We start from the raw sequence: 20,986 nt of genomic DNA, 5'->3' as shown, positions 1-20,986 counted from the left end.
AGAGCTACCGTCAAGAGGCGAGGTGACCTGAAGGACCTGATCGTCCGACCCGCCGCCGGACATAATCCGCGAACCGTTGGAGTCTTTCTCTTTCCTTCCTGATTTGTTCTACCTCGATCCAGTCGGCCTCTTTCTTTAACCAGAACACGAGAGCTCCGTAAACGCCTTCAGCCTGAACTGCTGATACCCAACAGCAACGAAGTCGGAGTAACTCCACGTACATTCCTTTAACATAAATCGACCACATGTACGAGACCTATGCCTATACCACAACAAAACGCAGAGTGCCTCTCATCTCATGTGCAACGGATGGCCTCGATGTTCCTGGTCCACCGGCAGGGGTTTCCCGTCCTCGTGCACTACACATCCGCGCGAGAGCACGCGGCCAACCGTCAGACTCAGAACCAGATACACTCTATCGAGTAAAAGAACGAAGAAAAAAGAAAGCAGGAGGGTGAATGGCCAAGAGGGGGCCACGCTCGCTCGCTCGACTTACCTGCTTGTCGCTCATGCACTTGCCGGGCATGGTCTTCATCCACATGATGATGCGGCCGAGGTCGGTTTCCATCCACGGGTGGCAGGTCTGCTCGGGAAATCTGCAGCTCTGCGGCGGGGTAGACAACAGAAGTATTGGCCGGACGGACTGTTCTGTTCTCTCCAGGGCGTCTTTCTTTTGTCTGGTATGATCTTGGAAGGAACTGGTCTCACGTACCCCCTCCCATTTCCAAACTCCTTTTGCCACATGGCAGCAGCAGAGAAGGGCCGAGACGATGAAAGTGTACGTCCTCATGGTTCAATATATGCCGATTACGTGCAAAGGAAAGAAAAGGACAGGAAAGGGCGCGGAGTTTGCTTTCGGTGATACGAACGCGCCAAGCGCAGATTTAAATGAGAGCCTGTCGCCTAAAAAGGTGCACTAAGTGCAGGTTTTTACGTGGTTTCAAAGTTCCCAGCCGTAGACACCTGCTGAACCCGATATAGTGTCAAGGGCGGCAAGAGGCCATACCGAGGCATAATGATTACCCAAGCCATCGCCCGCCAGACGGGACACTGCAAGGGCCGTGCGCCTTTACGACGCGCACGATGCACGCAAGCGCAGCTTTAGAACGACGCGATTGACTTGTTGCTGATCACTATCTACGCACGTCAGGGCCATAACTCATTCATGCTGTGCCCTGCGAGATGCACACAAGTCAAACGACTCTGACGACTGCAGCGGGATCAATGTGATGGGCGTCTCGGTCGACGGCGCCGATGGCTGACCTGGCATTAGAAACAAACATTCAGTCTGCTCTACCAGTGCAGGTAACCTACATGAGCGCTGCCGGCCAAGTGGCTCACATGCACCACGGCTGGGGGAGGCTCGCAGGCCACTCACACTTATTTCCCGTCCTCGTACACTGCAGTCCCAGATTCCAATGTCAGTTGATCTTCTCCCGCCAGTGATGCAGTCCACGCATCGCGAACCACCTCAACTCATCAGTGCGAAATTGAAGTCTTACCTTGGACTCGTTCAAGCTTTGCTTCTCCATCTTCTTTGTCCAGTCTACCTCCAAACCCCCCTTGTCCGTCTTGACGAGATGATGACATGTCTGGGTGTCTGCTTTGCATTTCTACTCAGACGTAAAGTAAGTTAGCTTCACTATGCTGGCATCATGGCAATGCTTGGAGTAGATTGACTCGGGTTTTTGCCTTTGCCGGCGTAGGTACTTACCCCCGTGTATTTCCACTTCTCTAGCGGTGGGAGCTCGGCGGTGGCAGAGGCGACCAGGGCGGCGAGGAGGAGCTGGTACTTCATTTCGGAGGCAATGAGACTCTAGAGAGCAAGCACGGCGACGGCTCGATCAATGGTGGCTTGATGGCGATGAGGGTGGAAAAAGGCGGCAGAGTCATGTCCGGGCAGCGAGAAGAGTCGTTTATTTAACCAACGCAAACGTCCTGCTGTGAATAGCGGACTATCATCGCGCAGGAAGTTACATAACTGCGTTCCGTCGTCTCATGCGTCACATCTACCATCAAGATCAGTCTCGAGAGATTGTATTGCAGAAGCGATCACGAAATGCCTGTAGCACAAAATAATCAGAGTCTGGGTGAGGCGCTGAACAGCGCTGGTGTCTGCGGAGGTACGATGCCGGCGGAATTCGTAAGCCATATCACGACTGAAACTCCCAACGGCACGAGAGCGTGGAACTGTCTTGCCGAGCAGACTGAAGAGGTATGCCAAATTATCAAGCAACTGCTGTGACAACTCGGAGAATTGAAGTAAAGACGCGGCACGGCAAGGAGGCCTTGGCCGATCGTGTCTGCCTAGACGCCAGCAAGCGCGCGCGAGCGCGCGCGTGTGTGTGTGTTGCTCGGCTACGTCACTGCCTGATGAAACTCGTACGGACCACGTTATGAGGCTATGTCTATCAGGTTTGAATCATTCACAACTGGCCGCAACACACATGAAGCAGTTGCTCACACTTCCGCCGCAATATAGTCCTACTAACTCCTTGTTTTGTCGCACTATCAGTCGGGAACAAAGACACCGGCGAGTTTACAATGCAGAACTCATCCTTCGCGTAGCCCGACGAAGTCATTCGCGACACCAGACTGTGTGAAATTCCGAGGAGAGACGATCATCGGGTCCCAAATCTAGGCAGCAGCATCGAGGTGACATATACTCGGGTCGTGGTCGCCCCGACCGCGTTATGCCAACCTGTAAGGCTTCACCTCCAGCCCCGATCTGCGCGTTATGCTTAAGCATCATTTCTCCGTCACTCACTGGGCGACCAAAGTGGTTAAAATGTCTTTGAAAACGCTTCAAATATTTTGTAATATTGTAGTCGACAGCTGCAATCTAACTTTCTTCAGCAAATATGGATCATTCTACTAGAAACATGAACATTCACGCCCGTATCGGCGAGCAAACAAAGCTCATCAACGAGCGACCAAACTCGATGATGGTGACGACGGACCGAGCGTCGGCCTTTAGGCCTCTTGTTATCAACTCTCTCGCCCTGCTGCGGGCCTGCATCGGCGCGACCCTCGTGGTCGCCCCTCCTCGCCTCCTGTCCCTCTTCTTCCTGATGGGCACGCAAGGAGCGACAACACCCAACACCGGCACGGCACACCATCACCCCGCGACAGCAGCCGGGATCCAGTCTTCGGTCCTGCTGCCGCGCCTCCTCGGCGTTCGAGAGGTCGTCGTGGGACTGCTCCTGTGGACGGCGTTCCGGCGACACGCCCAGCAGCGACGCCAAGGCCTGCCGCAGGAGACCGAAGCCCGGCGAGGGCTCCGCAGTGTGCTGTGGGGGAACCTGGCCGTCGACGTGATGGACGCGGCGAGCTGCGCGGTCGTCGTGGCGGCGGGCATGCAGGAGAAGGCTGCCGCGGCGTGGTTCGGCGCCGGGGCGATGGTGTTTGTCGTGCTCGGGGCGCTGGGGCTGTCACTGGACGCCAAGTAGTGTAACGCGGAAGCCGGGGTTTGCTCCCGAGCATACATACATACATACATGCAGTGCTTGTTTGTAACTAGTGTAAGGATATACGCAGGAAATGCCGAGTAGATGTGAAATAGAAACTAGTAGTCCATGCGCCGTGGTGCACATGCCACAAGGCTTTCGTCTGTGCGGACGCCCCAGTGAGGCAAGGGGGCTGGGAATAGCCTCATGGGTCCTTCTCGACGGCACCATGTGCGAGAAATGGATCAACTCTCACGAACTTGCATCGGGAGGCTGGCTGGCTCGTTGGCTGTTGCTACGTACTGCACTGCCGCTGCTGGCACTACCAAGTACACATTGTTCGTCGAAGGCGAGCTGGACGCGGATGCAACGCTGCTGCTGCACCACCACCACCACACGGCACAACCGCGCATGTCATGCATGCACTTACACCGGTGTCCTGTCCCTAACACCAGAGAGAGAAGAAGATTATCAACGCCTTATTGCGACTTTCCCCGCGCCCACCGGCCCCCAATCACACGCTGTGCGTTTTCTTCGCGCATTCTGCATATTGATGCGCCATTTGCAATCCCCAGCGGTGTGAGATGCACTCGGATGAAGAGACATCTGGTGGGCATCGTGTCGAGCCAAGGGCCGCCTGGCACTCTTGGACCTGGGAGCCGGACTGCCCGAGCTTGAAGTGAAGCCCATCGGCTATCGCGCATGTCTAGGCGGACGGCACGCAACAGCCGACAGCCACACTGACGAAACAAAATGGACGCGACCAGCAATGGCCATCATGTATGTATGTTTGTTTTGGGGCCCAAAAATAACTGGGCGTGCCTGGTGGCACAAGCACAGGGCACACCAAGCACAGGCACACAGACACACACACACACACAGATGCACAGGCAAACACATCCCTACACACATCCCTCCGGACAGAAGGTACAGGCGCACAAGTGAGCAAGCGAAAAAGCAAGGCAAAAGCCACATGAACATGCACAGACGAGGGAGAGGGCGTTGGCCCTGCACCCCTGTTTCTGCCCAAAGCTCAGATTGAGCCCACATCTTGGTCACTCCAATGAGATGCTGCAGACGCCTCTCAACTCCTTGCCTCCCCTTCCCCGCCTGGCACTCCTCCTCTGCCTGCTGTTGGCCATCCCGGCTGTGCTGTGCTGCGCGTGCTGAGAACCGGGGAGGAGGAATGCTGCTGCCCTCTCTCTCTTCCTGTGCTCGGCGTCTGTTCGTCGGTCTCTTCCGCGGCTAAGTCCCCGAGGGGCCAATCGTGCAAGGCAGTTGGTCGTCGAACAGACTCAGCAAGACCCAAGCGCAGCAGGTCAGGTCAGCGTGTTGGGGACTCGAGCCCTGCGCCCGGGCACCACCACAACTCTCTCTCCCTCTGCTCTCACTCATCCCACACCACACGGCAAGGCGCGCACATGGCGAGGCTGTGACAACCATTGGGTCTTGGCGAGGTTGGACAAACCCGGCTGCAGGTGGGTGGATGAGGGGGGAAGGAGGCGGAGGAGCCGAAGGAGGAGGAGGAGGAGGAGGAGGAGGAGGAGGCTGTGTATAGGTACTCTTTTTTTTTTTGGTGTTATTCCTGTCACCTGTGTGAGCTGACTGGAGACGGGCGATAGAGCCTCACCGGTGGAGGCGTTCCGGCTACCCAGCCTCCAGGGACCGACCCCTCTACAGGATCGGCTGCACGGATCATAGCCCCCCGCGATGTGCTGACCTCGAGTGGAAAGGAAAACCCGTTACTACGCGAAGACTAGGGACGAGCCGGGGGACGGCTCCATCGAGAAAGCGGGTGCCGGGGGGCTGTTAGCTCTCACATGGACAGCCTCCCCAGGCTTCTATTCTCGTTCTGCTGGGGCTTACACGGCGGCCCACAGAGAATCCTCCCTGCCTCTTGAGTCCTGCCACCGGTGGGCTTTTCCCTGCAACATAGCCGTTGCCGGTACAGTTACAGACTACAGTATTGGAGCTCTCGCGCGTCAATGCTGCCGTGGCCAATACTGTACGGTACAGTACAGTACTGTCGGCAGCTCTTCGTGTCTTGAAACGCCAGCGCAGGGAGCACGCACATAGGCGAGACTCGCGAGAGAAGCACTTGCCCATGGGTGCACACAGATCGCCCGCTCGCCCAGCCTGCGGCAAAAGGCCCCCGCTCATCGAGGTTTCCACAAACATAACCCGCCCCGTTGCACGAGGGCCAACTCATGCACGTTGGCTGCAACCACGGACCTTGTGTGTCTGGGTGCGTGCCCGGCGAGAGAGCGAGCGAGGGAGCTCTGCCCATGTCGTCACCTTCGCCCAACGGATGTCGCCCGTTGCAGTAGTAGTAGTAGCCCGCTTTGGTGGCTGTTGTCGTCCCATGTGTGTACTCCGTACCTGTCAGTTGTTCTCCGCCCTCTCACCGGCCGATGCCCTCTCTCTTCTCATTTCCTGTTCATCTATAGCAGAATCCCCGTGTCTCTGCCGCGTTGATCTGTTTTGACTGCTTTTACTGTTTCGACTTGCGTGCCCTGGGGCCATACCTCCGGCAAAAGCATCGCCGACTGAACATACTCCCGCCCCCGTGTCGTCGGTGGTCGTGGTTCAAGGGGGGCCGCGGGTTGTCCGCACGTCCACGCAACAGCCACAGCTCCGACAACCGGGCCGGGACATACCAGACTATAGAAGCTCGTAGCAAACCGAGCGCCAGAGACGCCCTCGCGAAGCGGGTCGTGCGGTTGGCACGTGGCCTCCTTTGTACGTTTGTTTCCGTCTTGAAACCACACCAGCCACCCCAGCAGAGACTTACACCCCGACGGAGCCCTCTTGTCTCGGTCCTATCTTGAGACCTCCAGCGTCTTTAGGGCCGTTCCCGATCACACCCTGCTTCGTCGGCCTTGACTGACACTTCGCTCGCTCTTTGGGACAGGGGATTGAAGGTTGATCGGTTTGCCTCACACACACGGAGCCGGCAGCAACTCGGTCATTCGCTAGCTGGCTGAGAGGAACAGCCATCTACGAGTGAAGCAGCAGAACAGCCGTCGTCGTATCGACAAACTGGCGATGCGGTAACTCCTGCCACGGCAGCGGTGATTCTCGTGTAATAAATCACCTAGAACAGCCAAAATGGCCAACAACCTCTCCATCTCTCCGCCGCGGGCCCTCACCGCCGTCCCCGAGTTTGACGAAAACGCCGTCTCGCCACTCTCCTCGGCCTCACCCACCGTCGAGACCTTCAACGTCGGCAGCCTCGACCGCCAGGTCCAGTACCAGACGTACCAGCGCGTTCCCTCGCACGTCGCCGCCGAAGGGAGGGTGTCGACCGACTGCGGCAGCCGGAGCAGCCGCGGCGGCGGCATGGCCCCGGTAAACGGTGGTACCGAGGCGGACATTGCAGACCAGGAGGAGACGCCGCAGCAGAGCGACAACGCAGACGGCAACGCAGAGACACCGCCCGATGACAAGCGGAATTCCGTGCCGATGCGCGTGCCCGTCGGCTCCAAGGGCTCGTCACCGTCGTCGCGCAGCACCAGCAGCATCCTGATGGACCACCAGCCGTCTCCGCCGCGCCGCGATGCCAGTTCGGTGAATGCTCGCGGCCACACCATCAGCTGGCCCCTGAGCAGCGCGCCGCCCCTCCCGCCCAAGGGCAAAGCATCCCGGACGGCGCCGTTTCTCGGCCGGATAAAAGACGCACTCGTGCCTGGACGCTCCAAGAAGAGGCAGCTCGCAAATCTTCCGAGAGGCCGACCGGTGTTCCAGGAGGCGCACGCGCTGCAACAGAATCATTTGGAGCCGCCGCCGGAGCCACTCGAAGATGATGAGCCTCCGTTAAAATCCGGCAACGACAAGCACCACAACGCTTCGTCCGGGGCGTTGGCCGACGTTGAGGCGGACGCTGGTGATGACAGCTGCGACGACGAGCTGTTCAAGAAGAAGTTTGGTATGTCGTTCCTGCTCACTGGCGCTGCTCGTGTAAGTGGTGAGACAAGTCACTGACCTCTTCGCAGCTGAGCCGCCGACGTACTGCTGGTCGAGGCAGGACATCCTCAAGAAGCGCAACAGCTGGATCTCCGTCATCATCCTCGCCCTGTCCATCTACTCGACCGTCATGTCCGCCATCTGGATGGTCGTAGCCTTCGTGCAGCCGCGCTGGGGCCACAAGATCTCTTCGCGCGGGGGCGTCATCCCGTCGACGGCGACGCTCGTGACGGCGCTCGTCGCCAAGACCATCGAGCTGTCCTTCGTGACCGTCTTCATCTCGTGTGTCGGGCAGGTGCTCACGCGGCGGGCCATCGCGCGGCGGTCCACGGGCGTGACGCTCGCCGAGATGACGATGCGCAACTGGGTCATCCAGCCGGGCTACCTCATCACGCACTTCGAGACGATCCCCTACGCGGGGCTGACGGTGCTCGGCGCGCTGTCTCTGACGGCCACCATCGCCGCCATGTTCTACACCACCGCGTCCGACGCCATGGTCGCGCCCAAGCTCAAGTTCGGCTCGTGGGAGACGGTGCAGATGCAGGGCCGCGTGCGCTCCTCGTATGCCAACGCCGTGTACGTCAAGGAGCTGTGCCCGTCGCTCTTCGACCCGGCCACCGACATCAGCGCGCAGGAGTCGTGCCTCAACGTCGAGTTCTCGGGACAGTCGTTCCGCAACCTGCTGTCCTTCATGACCGACTGGACGGCCATCAGCAACAACGGCACCAGCCGCGCCGCCACGGTCGGCCAGCGGCCCGTCGGCACGACGCTGCTGTATGACAACACCACCATGTCGTCGTCGTGGATCCAGACGGAGCACAGCAACGTCACGGCCCAGTGGGTCAAGTACGGACGCATCGTCAACAACGTCACCCTCGCCATGCCCCATCCCGGCGTGTACACGGCTGCCCAGGACCCCATCAACGGCATCCTCCAGCCCGACGATCTCGCCGGCGTCGGCGAGTACGCCATCCGTGCCGGCGTCGTGTCCCCGGCGCTCAACGTCATGTGCGTCAACATGGACAAGGACGAGCTCAAGCCCTTGGTGTACGTCAGCTGGCCGACAGCCAAGACCTCGCGGCTGCTGGACGTGGGAGAGCAAGACATCGGATACAAGCTGTGGGAGACGGAAGTCCCGCCGTGGTACAATCAAGATGGCCAGATTGACTATCTCAACCGCACTGCTGTCGACGATATCTTTGGCTGGGGCCCCAAGTACAGCAGGATACCGCCCGTCTTCCAAGCAGTAAGTAGCGCGCGCCGGCGACATCATTGCTGGCTCATGCTGACATACCGTGGTAGTATCCAAGCGACTACAACACCGTCTTCAACTGGACAAGTGCCCCGGGCGCGATGGCGTTCTACCTTCTTGCCAAGAGCCCGGCCATGGCCAACTATACGCTCTGCGAGATGCGTTCGTTTGTATCCCCGGCGTGTTCGACCCACTTCAACATCTCAGGGACGGCCGGTGCCAGCATGCAGGCGCACTGCGAGGACGTCAATGATCCCGACGCATATCACCTTACGCCGGAGCAAGACCCCAGCTTCAAAGGCGACTGGCCGTCTTGGTCCACTGACTGGAAGGTACGTGTTTCGGCGTCTGTTTCTGCCGAACAAGCCGGGCTGACTTTCGCAGTGGATCGCCACGCAATGGGGGCTGTCCATGGCTCTAAACGGCGGCGTTTCTTACAGCAACGCCTCCATAGCTCGCATCTTGACGCAGCTCGCCCTAAAGGACACGAAGCTGCTGATTGATCAGCCATCCATGGCCGAGGCGCTGGCTGTGTATGGCAGCTCGACGCTGGTCATATCGTCCATTGACACGCCGTTTCGACACTATTGGGATTATGCAAAGAACATACTCGGTGCACCAGGCGCCCTGGAAAGCTTTCACAGCTCCATCATAACGCAGCAGTACACTTCCGGCCACATCAACGCATGGCAGAGGATATTTTACGTCGTGCTAGTACTCATCTTCATCATCAACGTCTGCTGTCTCGTGCTTGTGCTCTTGCGTGCGGAGCAAGTCACCGACTACACCGAGCCGCAAAACCTCTTTGCGCTGGCCATCAACAGCCCGCCAAGCGCCCAGCTCAAGGGGAGCTGCGGCGGGGGTCCGCAGCGGCGAGATCTTGTTGTGCCATGGCGAGTAGAGTACGCCAAGAACTCGAACCATTACTTCTTCGAAGAGGCCAACGAGAAGCCATGGAGGGGAAAGTACGCGGGTGAAGGCGTCAGCACCGCGAGAGACTATGTCGAGGTGAAGGGGAACAGCTACAAGAGGCTGAGTTCGAGTCGCGGCTGGCTCTAGGGCATGAAGTGAAGTTAATAAGATAATGACATAATTGAGCGCGATCAACATTCGACTGCGGCAAATGCCTCTCGCGGCAGAATGCGTAGTCCTGGTTTCGTCGGGAGTTTGAGGGCAACGTGGATGATGCGCCGGGGTTTCTGGAGTTGTCGTCTCCGCGGATGGACCGCGGTGTGACAAGTTGGGTGTTGTTACTTCGCATCAGAAAGCTAGCCCCAGGACAGGTGGCGAGGTGGTCAGAGGGAACGCACGTCGATCGCCCTCGCAAGCGCTTGCGATCAATGAGGGCGCCCGAGCTGTTGCTGCAATCTTAACAGTCTAATGTGCCGTCCTGCAGGCCCTCTCCCGGCAGGCGGTTCCACAATGCGACCGAGCCGCTGCCGAACGCCCGGCAGTCAAAAGGTGGCATTGATTTGTGGCCTGCCCTGGTGCAGAAGGCGTAATGGTGGGCGACTTGGGGTGTTTTAGGCGTCGGGCCGACGACTCAGTGGCTTGGGGGTTCGGGTAGATTTGTGCCGATCAACAGATTTCAGCACCTACAGCATGCTGCCGAGTCATTCGTGTGCCATGATACTCAGACGAGCAAGAAGCTGACAGCGACGAAGCATTGTGTCAACGTGAAGCCGCCGCGGGAAGGCTTACGCTTAGTCGCAAAAATTCGCAGTGTGCCCACGATGGGTTGTGCTCGAATCGCAGACGTCATCAGACCCCCAGCTTGAGCGGGCGGCGCGTGAACTGCCACTACCCAAGTACGCAAGGGTGGACTTGGCGGACGGCACACTGGCTTGCGGGTTCAGGGACGGCGCTGCAGAGCCAAGCATGCAGGTCAGACTCGGGTGGCATTGGCGACGGGGTCAGGGTGCCGATGCTGCACCTGGACTCGGCCCTGCCGTGGCCGCGACGCTTTCGCGCCCGAGACGGGAGACAGAAGACGGGAGACGCGATGCTGCAAGTCGGCCCGGAGGTGCGCCTCCGAGCCGGTTCAACCTGCTGGTTCGATTAAGCTTCTGCTGGGCGTCAGCCGCCCAGCATGCAATATTGGACTTTGACCTGCCATGCCCCTTCCTGATTGCCTGTTTAGGACGCATGGTTCGTTGGAGTGGACGAGGCGACGCGTCGGCCGAGACGAACGAAGCCTCTCAAGGGCCCCGACCAACGGTTGAGGGTCAACCAGGCACACGGCCGGCGCAGGCGAGTCCGCGAGATCGGTCTGGACTCCGTTATCTTTGCGTTTAACTCTGGGTCAGGGTTGCAGGCCCGTCGCTGGGCATCGGGCAGGCAGTGGCGGTCACGGGTTGGCGAGGCTGGCCGGCAGAAATCGAACCTTGCGCGCGCCGTGTTCTGCCGGTTTCCGATTGGCGTTGTCGAGGCTTGCCTGGCAAGCTGTAGGTGGCTCTTGGGAGGGGGGTCTGGGGGACTGCCTGCGGGGGGCCACTGGGGTTGCCGGCACTTACACAGACAAGCGGGGTGTGACTGTGTGGGGCTCGCCTGGCGCTGCCGCGCGATCGGGATCCGGATGGCAGCCTGCTGTGAGGAGCCGGGCGTGTTGTGATACTCGTATTCCGTAGGCGATGGCGAGCTCGGTGATGTCGGCGCAAGGCTGGTGATGTTTGTGTGACGACGAGGGCTTGGTGATGTTGAGAGGCGGTGGAGGCGGATGCGTCTGCCAGGTTTGACGTTGCAGGAGCGATCGAACCCGTACCCAGGCAGGCAGAGTTGCGGAGGAAGCCACGACCCATAGCGGTACGTACAGGCTTTGTTCGACATTGAAGAGGAAGGAGGGAAGAACCGAGCCACTGCTTGTCTGTCGCGCGCACCACCATGGCAGGTGCCGACCAACGTGCCTACCCAGCAGGAAGGAACCACCCAGAGCTACTGCTGCTCTCAACACCTTCCCTTGGGCGAAGGAATGGTGCCATGTACTTCGTATGGGGAAGCCGGCCAGTTGGCCAGTGCACACCCGAGCGCGCCTTCCTGAAGCCGGCCAGGCGCCAAACCTTGCATCACCATCTTCCTTCTCTTCTGCCTCGTTTTGCTCCTCAACCAATTCGCCCGCCCACTCCCTCAATCAGTCACGCGCCTCAACCGCCAACGCCTTGCTACCAGACTTGTTCGACGGCACCCTCCACCTCGCGCCCCAAGCTTTGCACCTCGACACCCATCCCTCCGGCGCCCGTCGATTTGCCCCCCGGCTCAGCCGCGCTGTCATGGCTGCGCGCTGGCGACCAGGTCCAGCCAACCGTTGCCGGGCGGCGCCATTCGGCACGCCAGTGGCTTGCATCGCACGCTTGCCGGCCACGGGAATCCTGCCGCCAACTCCATCAGAACGTCGTCATCTCCACAGTGGCTCGCCTGGCATGTGTGGGTGTCGAAACAAGGTCAAGCCCGCGCTCAAACACGTTCGCTCCAGCGGTGCCATCAGACCACCAGGCGCCGCCGGCTAGCCGTGTAGGACAGACAGGACCTGCGCCCATGTCGGCCCTTTCCTACTCTTGACGCCACCCAATACATTGCAACCGTCGACTCGAGCCTGCGGACATGTCCCCGATGAGGCCAGCATGATGCTGTTCCCAGCCTCAAGCCGCCCGCGAGCAGCCACCGCGTCCTCATATCATCACTCACCGTCTGGACGCGTGCGCCCTTGGCTGCCGCCTCCAGCAATCATGTTCGCGGATCCTTATCTCCCAGGAGAACGAACAGGGCCATGTTGAGGCCCTTTCGCGCCGCTCACCCCGCGACCCGGCCCCTCGTCTCCGCGAAAGCGTGCGCTTCCTCTTCTCGGCCTGCCCGAGCTCAACCATTGCGCCGGCCCATCTCTCCACATCCCGCGCCACACCACACCAAGACTACCGTTGGCAGACGATGCCATGCTGCCTCCAGACATGCTGCCTCGCACCCACACGGCTCCGCTCGATCGTCCCGCCACAAAGCCCCCCAGCCTGCATGTAGTAAGTGCCTGTATGCAGTCCTCCACAAGCTCCCGTCCCCTGGTTCTCCACAGAGTTCGGGACCGCCACGACACGGAGCTCGCACTTGCACATCACGTCCGTAGCAGGTAAGGTAGTCAGTCAGTCCTGGTCCAGACGCACGAAACGCCCATGCTCGTACCGCGTCGTCAGTGGCACCACGGCCAAGCGGTTTTCGTCATAAAGCTCGCGGCCCCTCCCCCTGATCTGCTTGTCACGTCCTTCTCTTGACACGGACCTCCACGCCAGGGTCGACTCCACCCCGTGTTATTGCTGATCGCCCTTGCGAGACATCTCGCCTCGTCCCTTGCCCTACTTAAGCAGTCCTTTCGGCCTCGACGGTCTTACCGGCCAGGTTACACAAAACTCCTACTATCGTCTCTAGCCCTACCCAAAGGGCAACAGCCGCAGCGATGGGCTTCATTCGCAGGGCTTCCATTACCAAGCCCGAGGGCGAGGTCGGCAAGACCTGGCCCGGTGTGGTCATCGGCTTCTTCGTCGCCTTTGGCGGCGTTCTGTTTGGGTTCGTCTGCGCCCTCAACTTACAATACACTCAAGGCGTTCATTCTGACGGCGTGCAGATATGACACAGGAACCATCAGCGGCATCATTGCCATGCCCTACTGGCAAGACACTTTCAGCACCGGATATGTCAACCCCAAGGGTCATCTTGACATCACAACGAGCCAGGAGTCGGCTATTGTCTCCATTCTCTCCGCGGGCACCTTCTTTGGCGCCCTCTTCTCGCCTTTCATGGGTGACTACATTGGTCGACGCTGGGCCTTGATGCTGTCGACTTGGGTCTTTAACCTTGGTGTCGCGCTGCAGACCGCCTCCACGGCGATCCCCATGTTCCTCGCAGGACGATTCTTTGCCGGATTTGGTGTCGGCCTCATCTCTGCTCTGAGTAAGTGACATCCGTGCATACGCCCGGTAATCCTGTCTGACACCCCGCAACAGTTCCTCTCTATCAGTCCGAGACAGCGCCCAAGTGGCTCCGCGGGGCCATCGTCGGTGCTTACCAGCTGGCCATTACCATTGGTCTTCTGCTTGCCGCCGTCGTGAACAACGCTACGGCCAACCGAAACGACTCGGGCAGCTACCGCATTCCCATTGCCGTTCAGTTCGCCTGGTCTCTAATCCTCTTTGTTGGCTTGCTTTTCCTGCCAGAGACCCCGCGCTACCTCATCCGCTGCGGCAAGCATGAAAAGGCCAAGGCTTCTCTCGGCTTCATCCGCCGCCTTCCGCCCGACCACCCTGCCATCCAGGCAGAGCATGACGAGATCCAGGCCCACCATGAGTATGAGATGAGCATCGGGACGGCCTCGTACCTCACCTGCTTCAAGCCACCGATCCTGAAGCGCCAGTTCACGGGTATGGCCCTGCAGGCACTGCAGCAGCTCACTGGTATCAACTTCATCTTCTACTACGGCACAAAGTACTTCCAGAACTCGGGTGTCTCGAGCGGGTTCGTCATTCAGATGATCACGTCGGCCATCAATGTCGCCTCGACTCTCCCGGGCCTGTATGCCATCGACAAGTGGGGTCGCCGGCCGCTGCTCCTCTGGGGTGCTGTGGGCATGTGCGTCTCTCAGTTCATCGTCGCCATGACGGGCACCCTGTCCTCGGGTCAGACCGCCGACGGCGTCGTCACCGTCACCAACCTTGCCGGTCAGAAGGCGGCCGTCGCCTTTTCTTGCATCTTCATCTTCTTCTTCGCCGCCACCTGGGGACCCCTGGCTTGGGTCGTCACGGGCGAGATCTTCCCGCTCAAGACGCGTGCCAAGTCGCTCAGCATGACGACGGCCACCAACTGGCTCTTCAACTGGGCCATTGCCTATTCTACCCCGTACCTCGTCAACTACGGCCCGGGCTTTGCCAACCTCCAGTCCAAGATCTTCTTCATCTGGTTCGGCTGCTGCTTCATCTGCATTGCCTTTGTCATCTTCTTCATCTACGAGACAAAGGGCCTCACCCTCGAGGAGATTGACCTCTTGTACACGGAAGTCTCGTCGGCGCGCAAGTCGCCCCACTGGCGCCCCAAGGACACCTGGGTCCACCGCCAGAGCATCGCCCACCAGGGCGCCGAGCACCCCGAGGATGGCCTCAAGGGCGTGTCGAGCACACTGCCCGACGGGGGTGCCACTCACCACGAGAAGGACGCCTCGCCCTAGGCGGCGAAAGGTCAGCAACGCAATGCGTGCGGCCTCGGTCAAGTATGTGGCGCGGGGCTTTTGTCTTTGGGTCACAGGCGTTTTTAGGATGGATGCAATTCTGGATACCTCTTTGTCCGGCCTCGACCGGGCATCTGCATTGATGTTGGACGTGTTTCGATATTTTCAACTGCTGTCCTGTCAGCGACGGCCGGAGTTTCACTTGAGCAACTGGGCATGGCTCTGCGCAGTGGTGTAGCTAGCCACGCGAGAGTCGTGTTCCGGGACATGGGTGGCTGCATTTGCGCAATGATCACAATATACCACAATCTTTTCACAGAAACTCTCTTCGAGCTGGTGCAGGTGATTCACACCTCTGCAATCATGACAGCCATGGTCTACAGCGTCATCATGACAAGAGACATTCTTGTGCATATTCAGGTCGTGTAGGTGATCATATTCTCAGGTCGTAATCTCATGACGCATTCATTGCGTCCACTAGAGAAGAAAACGAACAAAGGGCAACAGACAGGGTGTGAGGGTGAGGCCGTAAGAGCGGTACATCATACATAGGGTCCCCAAAGTCAGGCCCCCATCCAGCGCGCAAATCCAATCTCGTTCCATTCCGTCGCGCGCGGGACAAAATCCGCCCAGAAAAAAACAAGTCTCGTCAGGCCGTGGCGTCGTATGTCGCATCTAAACAATCTTGCCGTCATTAAGCCAATCTTGTCGTGCAATCCTCGTTGTCGTCGGTCCGCAATATCGAAGGCCGTGGTGGTGCTGCCAGCAGTCGAGGGAAGTCTGAGCCTCGAACCCATCGCAAAGGGGTCTGCGAGCCCATCACGAGGACTTCCGGTTGTTACCCATAATGCTCTTCTTGCGATCCGTCACGCCGCCCACGAGGGTCGCATCCTTGGCGCTGTCGTCCACGTCGAGTTCCTTGCTCTTCTTCTCCTCCTCGTCGATCTCGTCCCTCGTGGCGTACGGGTTCGGGCGCACAACCTTGAGCTTGACGATGTCTTCCTGGGCAGGCGTGTCCTTGGCTTGAACATCTGTACTCTCGCCTTGAGCAGGTGTATCGTCACCCGCTTCGACAGGCACTTCGGAGCTCGACAGGGTCGACTCCGACTTGTGGTACACACGTAGACCTACAACGGCAACCGCGTTCCAGGGGTCGCGCTCAAACTCGTCGGGTTCCTCCTCGGGAGGTTGGCCCTCACGTGGAGGAGGCGGAGGGCGACTGTTTTCCATGCGTCGGATGTTATCGACTTGGAGGTCAAGTTCCCGCTCAGACAGCTCCGAGAGTGAGTCGAAGTCGTCGAAGCAAGGATCGCTCTCCGACTCGCAGTCTTCTTCGTCGAACGGGCCCTCGTAGAACTCGCATTCGCTGTCCATACGGGGTGGAGCGAGCTGCCTCGCCCTACCGTCTCTCACCATTCCTTCGTTCGGACGCGAGACTGACCGTGGCTCATTGATCCGACGCGCAGCAGTTCTTTGCGGCGGTACATTCTGCCTCGGCCCCTGAGCCAGCTGCGGCCGATGTACCAGCTGCTGCCTTGGCCGGGATGCATCCTGCGTCGGCCCCTGAGCCAGGCGCGGCCCATATGCTGGTTGATGCTGAGGATGGGGCGCTTCCTGCGTCGGCCCAGGCTGATGCTGTGGATGGAGAGCTTCCTGCGTCGGCCCCTGACCAAGATGCGGCGCTTGCACTGGTTGATGTTGCTGATGAGGTGCTTCTTGCATCGGTTCCTGAACTAGATGCGGCTCATGCGCTGGTTGAGGTGGTGGGTTGGTCGCTTCCTGCTTCGGTGCCTCGACCGGCTGGACCTCCTTCGCCGACTTCGCCGCATCATCTGCAGGAGGTAGGGCCTGCTTCGTCTCCTCGTTCGCAGGCGTTACAGTGCCATCTGGCGTTGGCTCGGCAGACGTCTCGTTGACAAAGGGACCAGGGCTCCAACCACCCCGTCGACCTCGCCCTCTGCCGTTCATGCCCTGCCGGGGCATAACATTCGGCGGCCCGGCCCTTGGATCCATGCCGGCATCGCGCCTCTTGGCGTTCATTTCCGCCATCTTGGCCTTGCGCTGCTTCTGCGCCTTTTTCTGCCTCTCGACATCCCGCTCGTACTGCTTCTTCTTGAGGTAATGCTGCTCCTCCCGGCTCTTCTGTATGTCTTTCTTGATCTTCTGTCGCACCTTTTCCTTTTGCTTCTTCTCGTGAGCTTTGCGTGAGGCCTTTTCCTCGGGCGTCTCGAGAACCTTTCCCTTGCCGTGCGCCAGGTCGTAGGCGAGTCCAATACGGGTGAGCTTCTCCCGGCAGTCTTTGGCGTTGTCGCGAACGACTCGCTCAATGGGCAACAGATCCTCGTAGCGGGTTGCGTCGATCTTGATACGGACATCGTAGTCGCCGGCCTCCAGATCCAGCTCGACATTGACGGAGCGGCGCATGCGGTAGGGTGTCTGGCTGCGCACAATATAGTCCTCGTGGCCAGTCTTGTGGAGCCTAAAGCCCAGCTCGAAGCGGTATTGCCCTTCTAATCCACGGAAATATCGGTCATCAAGCTGGGACAGGACCAGGACAACAGGGCCAGGCTTCGATATGGACAGTGAAAAGTAGGTATCGTGGTAGTTTACCATCCACGGCACGTTGAGTGTGGTCCAGATCTGGGTAACGCTCCATTCCTCGCCAAACAGCCGAGTCCGCTCAAAGGCTTGGTACTTGCGCAGGAGGTCTTCGTATGCTATCCAGAAATCTCCATCGTCACCGAAGCGATGCCCGAGCTTCTCAAGCCATTCAGGAGTCCATTCCTTGGATCCATCGCCTACAACATAGTTAGCATGGTCTTTAGCTCTGCGCGAACGGGCGACTGACTCCAAGGACCCTTCCATTCGCCCTTGCCCCATGGGTTCTTGAGGCGGACAAGGCGCTTCCCGTCAATCTCGACGGCTCGCTGGACAGAGTACGAGTGACGTTCCATGATGCCCTTGCGCTCGCCCCAGGTCGACTCTCCCCACACCCCGGTGCTGCAGCCAAATAGGAACTCTTGGTTGACCCTGAGAAGCTCGCTCCAAAATTGCTCCTGTGCCTCTTGTCAGTGCTATGAGCGGCCTGAACTCAAAACTGGCAGCCCACCTTGTCGAGAATGTCGGTGGTAAAGATTTCCGAAGTGACACCGCCGGTCAGATCCTCGATTCCCTCGCCTCCGAATCCTCCCTCGATGGCAGCGTAGTCGCCATGGGCCTTTGCGTAGCACTTTTCTAGGAGCGGAAGCCAAGTCTCCTGAGGATGCTCGCACTGGGCAAAGTACAGGGAGCCACTGTTAGACTGGTAGATTCTGCGGTACGCCTCCTCGGGGTTGACGCGCTCGCACTCGTCGAAGAGGATCCTGTCGGTGTAGCTCTCGTCGTAGTCGGACTTTGTGAGGTAGAGCTGTCTTGTTCAGCATGTGCCGCTCTCAGCGCAAGGGGCGAGGGCGTCAAGCGACTTACAAAGTCATCCACAATCTCCGATATCCACTCCCCATCGCGATGGAAGACGAAGCCGTACACGCCGACGGCCTGGTCGTGCGCCACGCAGAGCCTCTCAATCAGGCCCTTCTTGTTGCTCAGGGTGCACAGCGCCGACATGAGCCAGCAGTCGCCGTCGCGGCCCTGCCTCACGTCGTTTGCGGTCGGCCCCTCGATGTAGAACTGCGGCTTGTCGAAGATCTCGGTGACGCGCTTGGCGCTGCGGGGGCAAAAGTCGCTGCCGGGGGGCTTGCGGGCGCCGCGGATGTTGCCGAGCGACTCGAGGGTGTCGCGGCGGCCGAGCTTGAGGTCCGACTCGAGGTCGAAGTGCGGGTCGCGGTACTTTTTGTTGACGCGGCGGCACTCCTTGACGATCTTGGCCACCTTGGCGCGGCACATGGCCGCGGCGTCGTCGAAGCTGGTCTGGGTCGTGGTCTTGTTAGACCCAGAGGCCGACGAAGACGCAGTCGCCGATGTCGAGGTGCCGTCCGCGGTGGTGCCCTCGGCGCTCTTCTTGGTCACCCTGTCGACGAACCGGTTCTGGGGGATGACTCTGGTCGCTGCGAACACCGTCAGTTCTTCAAGCCTCTCCATCGACGGCCGCAACATGCGCTCAAAACTCACCCTTGCCGGGCGTCTTGGTGGTGAACTTGGTCCAAAACTCGTCAATGGCCTCTTGCGGCGCCTGCTGCTTCTTCTGGGGCCGCGCCGACGGCGGCGGCGAGGGCGGAGGAGCCATCCTGATGGGCACGATCCGCCTGGAGCCGCGGCGGCCAAAGGGCGGCGGCGAGATGGATGCCGAGCGGCTGACGATGGAGACCGACCTTGGGGGAGGTGAGCGAGAGCGTCGCCGCCGGCCGATGCGAGGCCCGAGAATGGCAGACATGTTGGCGGTATGTCGATGTGGCGGAAGGAACGATCGATGCTCTGCTATGAACCACGGCCTCCTTCCTTCAGACAAGTGGGAGCGGTCTTGTTTGCGTCAAACGTGCTCGCGGCAGGGCGCTCCCGGTCCGCTCCTTCCCTGCTGGAGCTGCCAGATGAAGATGGAGCGTCGTCGTCTTCGCCCGGTGTCGTCAGCTGCACTCGAAGCTCAATGCGTGATCAACCCAATTACAGAACCCAGACGTTCGTCGGTGACATCGAAACGAAAGGAAAATAGAACAAGGCGACGGCAGTTCCTCAGCAGTGCGACGCACCGGCTCTCGCCCCGCGATCGCGTCCAACGCCAGCCGGCTGCCTTTTTGTATCTCCACGGCCGGCCGCGAATTTAGCCGCATCGCCAACGAACAACCCGGCACAAGCCTACCCCTGCGCGTGCCAAACGCCGGAGAGCCTCATCTTTCTTTCCTCCATGGGGGCCGACGGCGACCGAACCCACTCACTCGTCAGAGCATGCACCGGCTCTGCAAAAGCCTGCAAGGCAACGGGCAGTCGGGCGCGGGCTGCTGCCTAAGTGCTGACGGCCTGCAGACATGCTCGCGCCTTTGGCGGTGCTGGTGGACTGGTGGTGGTGGTGGTGTCGTTCGCGCGCCAGGGGGGCCAGGCCGACGACGGGCGTGTGGTGACGGAGCCGCGACCTTCCCGCCAGGGAGGCACCACTGCGATGGGGACCACCGCCGGCGACAACTGGCGCGCGAGCGAGGCGGACGGCTGGGCTGGCGAATGGTGCGACTGGGTGCAGCAGCAGCAGCAGGCCGTGTCGTGCGGCTGACTTGGCGTCGGACAGGGGGGTTTATTAGAGGGCGTATGGGCGTCCAGCAAGGCGGACAACTGCAACTCGTGCTGCCCTGTTTGACCAAGCACAATCTCGTTTTGTCATCGCCGTCGAGGCTCGCAGGCCAACGTGGCACGGGACCTACCTACGTATTTACCAGCCCGCGTCTGCGTTGACTCACACTATCGATCATCGTGCCGCGGCGGCTGCAGCACATGTTTCCGCTTGCCTCATGCTCTGATGGGCAGCAGCCCTGGACCGGTGGCATATTAACGTAGGCGTCAACGGAAGTACGTAGAGCACGGGCAGTCAGCCCTACGCCAAAGCGGTGGTGGAGCGGCTGCTGTGGGGTTGGGGGATGATAGGACGGGATGGCTGTGTCTCGCAGATCCGCATCGTGGGACCTGGAGGACGACGAGCAGGGTGCTTCAGCCCGTTGATCAACATTCTGTCGTTAGTAGGCAGGTTTCCCTACCTGGGTCACGCACGGCGCGAGTCGCAAATTTGACGTTGAGAGGGAAGAAACTTGAACTCGATATTGCCCCCGTATCCTCCTCCAGGCTGCGACCGTCTCTCCAACGCCACAGGCAACCCAGCCTGTCCGTCGCGCGCACATCGTCGTCGCCTCACTCGCTCTCACTGTGAGCCCCGCCACACATCACCGCCTTCTCGTCTCGCTCATGTGCTCATGATATGAGATTTTGTTTCCTGCACGCGCGCAACTCACACAAAGACATTGTCCGGTCCCAAAGCATATGTACAGCTCTTTGAGTCCCAGTCCTGCATTTCGTTCTTTCCCGCGTCTGTCTTGTCTCTTTCGCACACTTCCCTTACTGCCGTCCCCTAGCCATCCACTTGTAGCGCAACGGGAGCGTCGCCAGGGCGCTGGCGTCACTCCTGGAGAGGAGCGGCCCACGGCACCTCGC

At 59.7% G+C, this 20,986-nt stretch overlaps 4 protein-coding genes across 4 annotated transcripts; 3 read left to right on the top strand and 1 right to left on the bottom strand.

Moving 5' to 3' along the window:
* Nucleotides 1-2,882: 2,882 nt before the first annotated feature.
* On the top strand, nucleotides 2,883-3,449 carry PLICBS_004016 (uncharacterized protein; the record flags this gene model as incomplete). Its single annotated transcript, XM_018326773.2, has 1 exon — nucleotides 2,883-3,449. One exon carries the CDS (start codon nucleotides 2,883-2,885, stop codon nucleotides 3,447-3,449), a length of 567 nt encoding a protein of 188 aa, XP_018175093.2.
* A 3,105-nt stretch (nucleotides 3,450-6,554) lies between these two features.
* Nucleotides 6,555-9,720, top strand: PLICBS_004015 (uncharacterized protein; the record flags this gene model as incomplete). Its single annotated transcript, XM_065600367.1, has 4 exons — nucleotides 6,555-7,371; nucleotides 7,439-8,655; nucleotides 8,712-8,993; nucleotides 9,046-9,720. The coding sequence occupies 4 exons, from the start codon at nucleotides 6,555-6,557 to the stop codon at nucleotides 9,718-9,720; spliced, it is 2,991 nt and encodes a 996-aa protein (XP_065456439.1).
* A 3,379-nt stretch (nucleotides 9,721-13,099) lies between these two features.
* PLICBS_004014 (plasma membrane low glucose sensor) lies at nucleotides 13,100-14,860 on the top strand (the record flags this gene model as incomplete). Its single annotated transcript, XM_065600366.1, has 3 exons — nucleotides 13,100-13,209; nucleotides 13,268-13,593; nucleotides 13,647-14,860. 3 exons carry the CDS (start codon nucleotides 13,100-13,102, stop codon nucleotides 14,858-14,860), a joined length of 1,650 nt encoding a protein of 549 aa, XP_065456438.1.
* Nucleotides 14,861-15,679: 819 nt separating this feature from the next.
* Nucleotides 15,680-19,082, bottom strand: PLICBS_004013 (uncharacterized protein; the record flags this gene model as incomplete). The annotated part of the gene is made up of 7 exons (XM_018326775.2): nucleotides 15,680-16,226; nucleotides 16,274-16,593; nucleotides 16,658-17,658; nucleotides 17,709-17,916; nucleotides 17,970-18,266; nucleotides 18,326-18,903; nucleotides 18,968-19,082. The coding sequence occupies 7 exons, from the start codon at nucleotides 19,080-19,082 to the stop codon at nucleotides 15,680-15,682; spliced, it is 3,066 nt and encodes a 1,021-aa protein (XP_018175095.2).
* Between the last annotated feature and the right edge of the window lie 1,904 nt (nucleotides 19,083-20,986).

This window comes from Purpureocillium lilacinum (assembly GCF_023168085.1).
Source record: "Purpureocillium lilacinum CBS 284.36 DNA, scaffold_3, whole genome shotgun sequence".
Classification (NCBI taxonomy): Eukaryota; Fungi; Ascomycota; class Sordariomycetes; order Hypocreales; family Ophiocordycipitaceae; genus Purpureocillium; species Purpureocillium lilacinum.
Note: the sequence above shows the minus strand (reverse complement) of the source record. Positions and strands in the feature narration are given on the sequence as shown.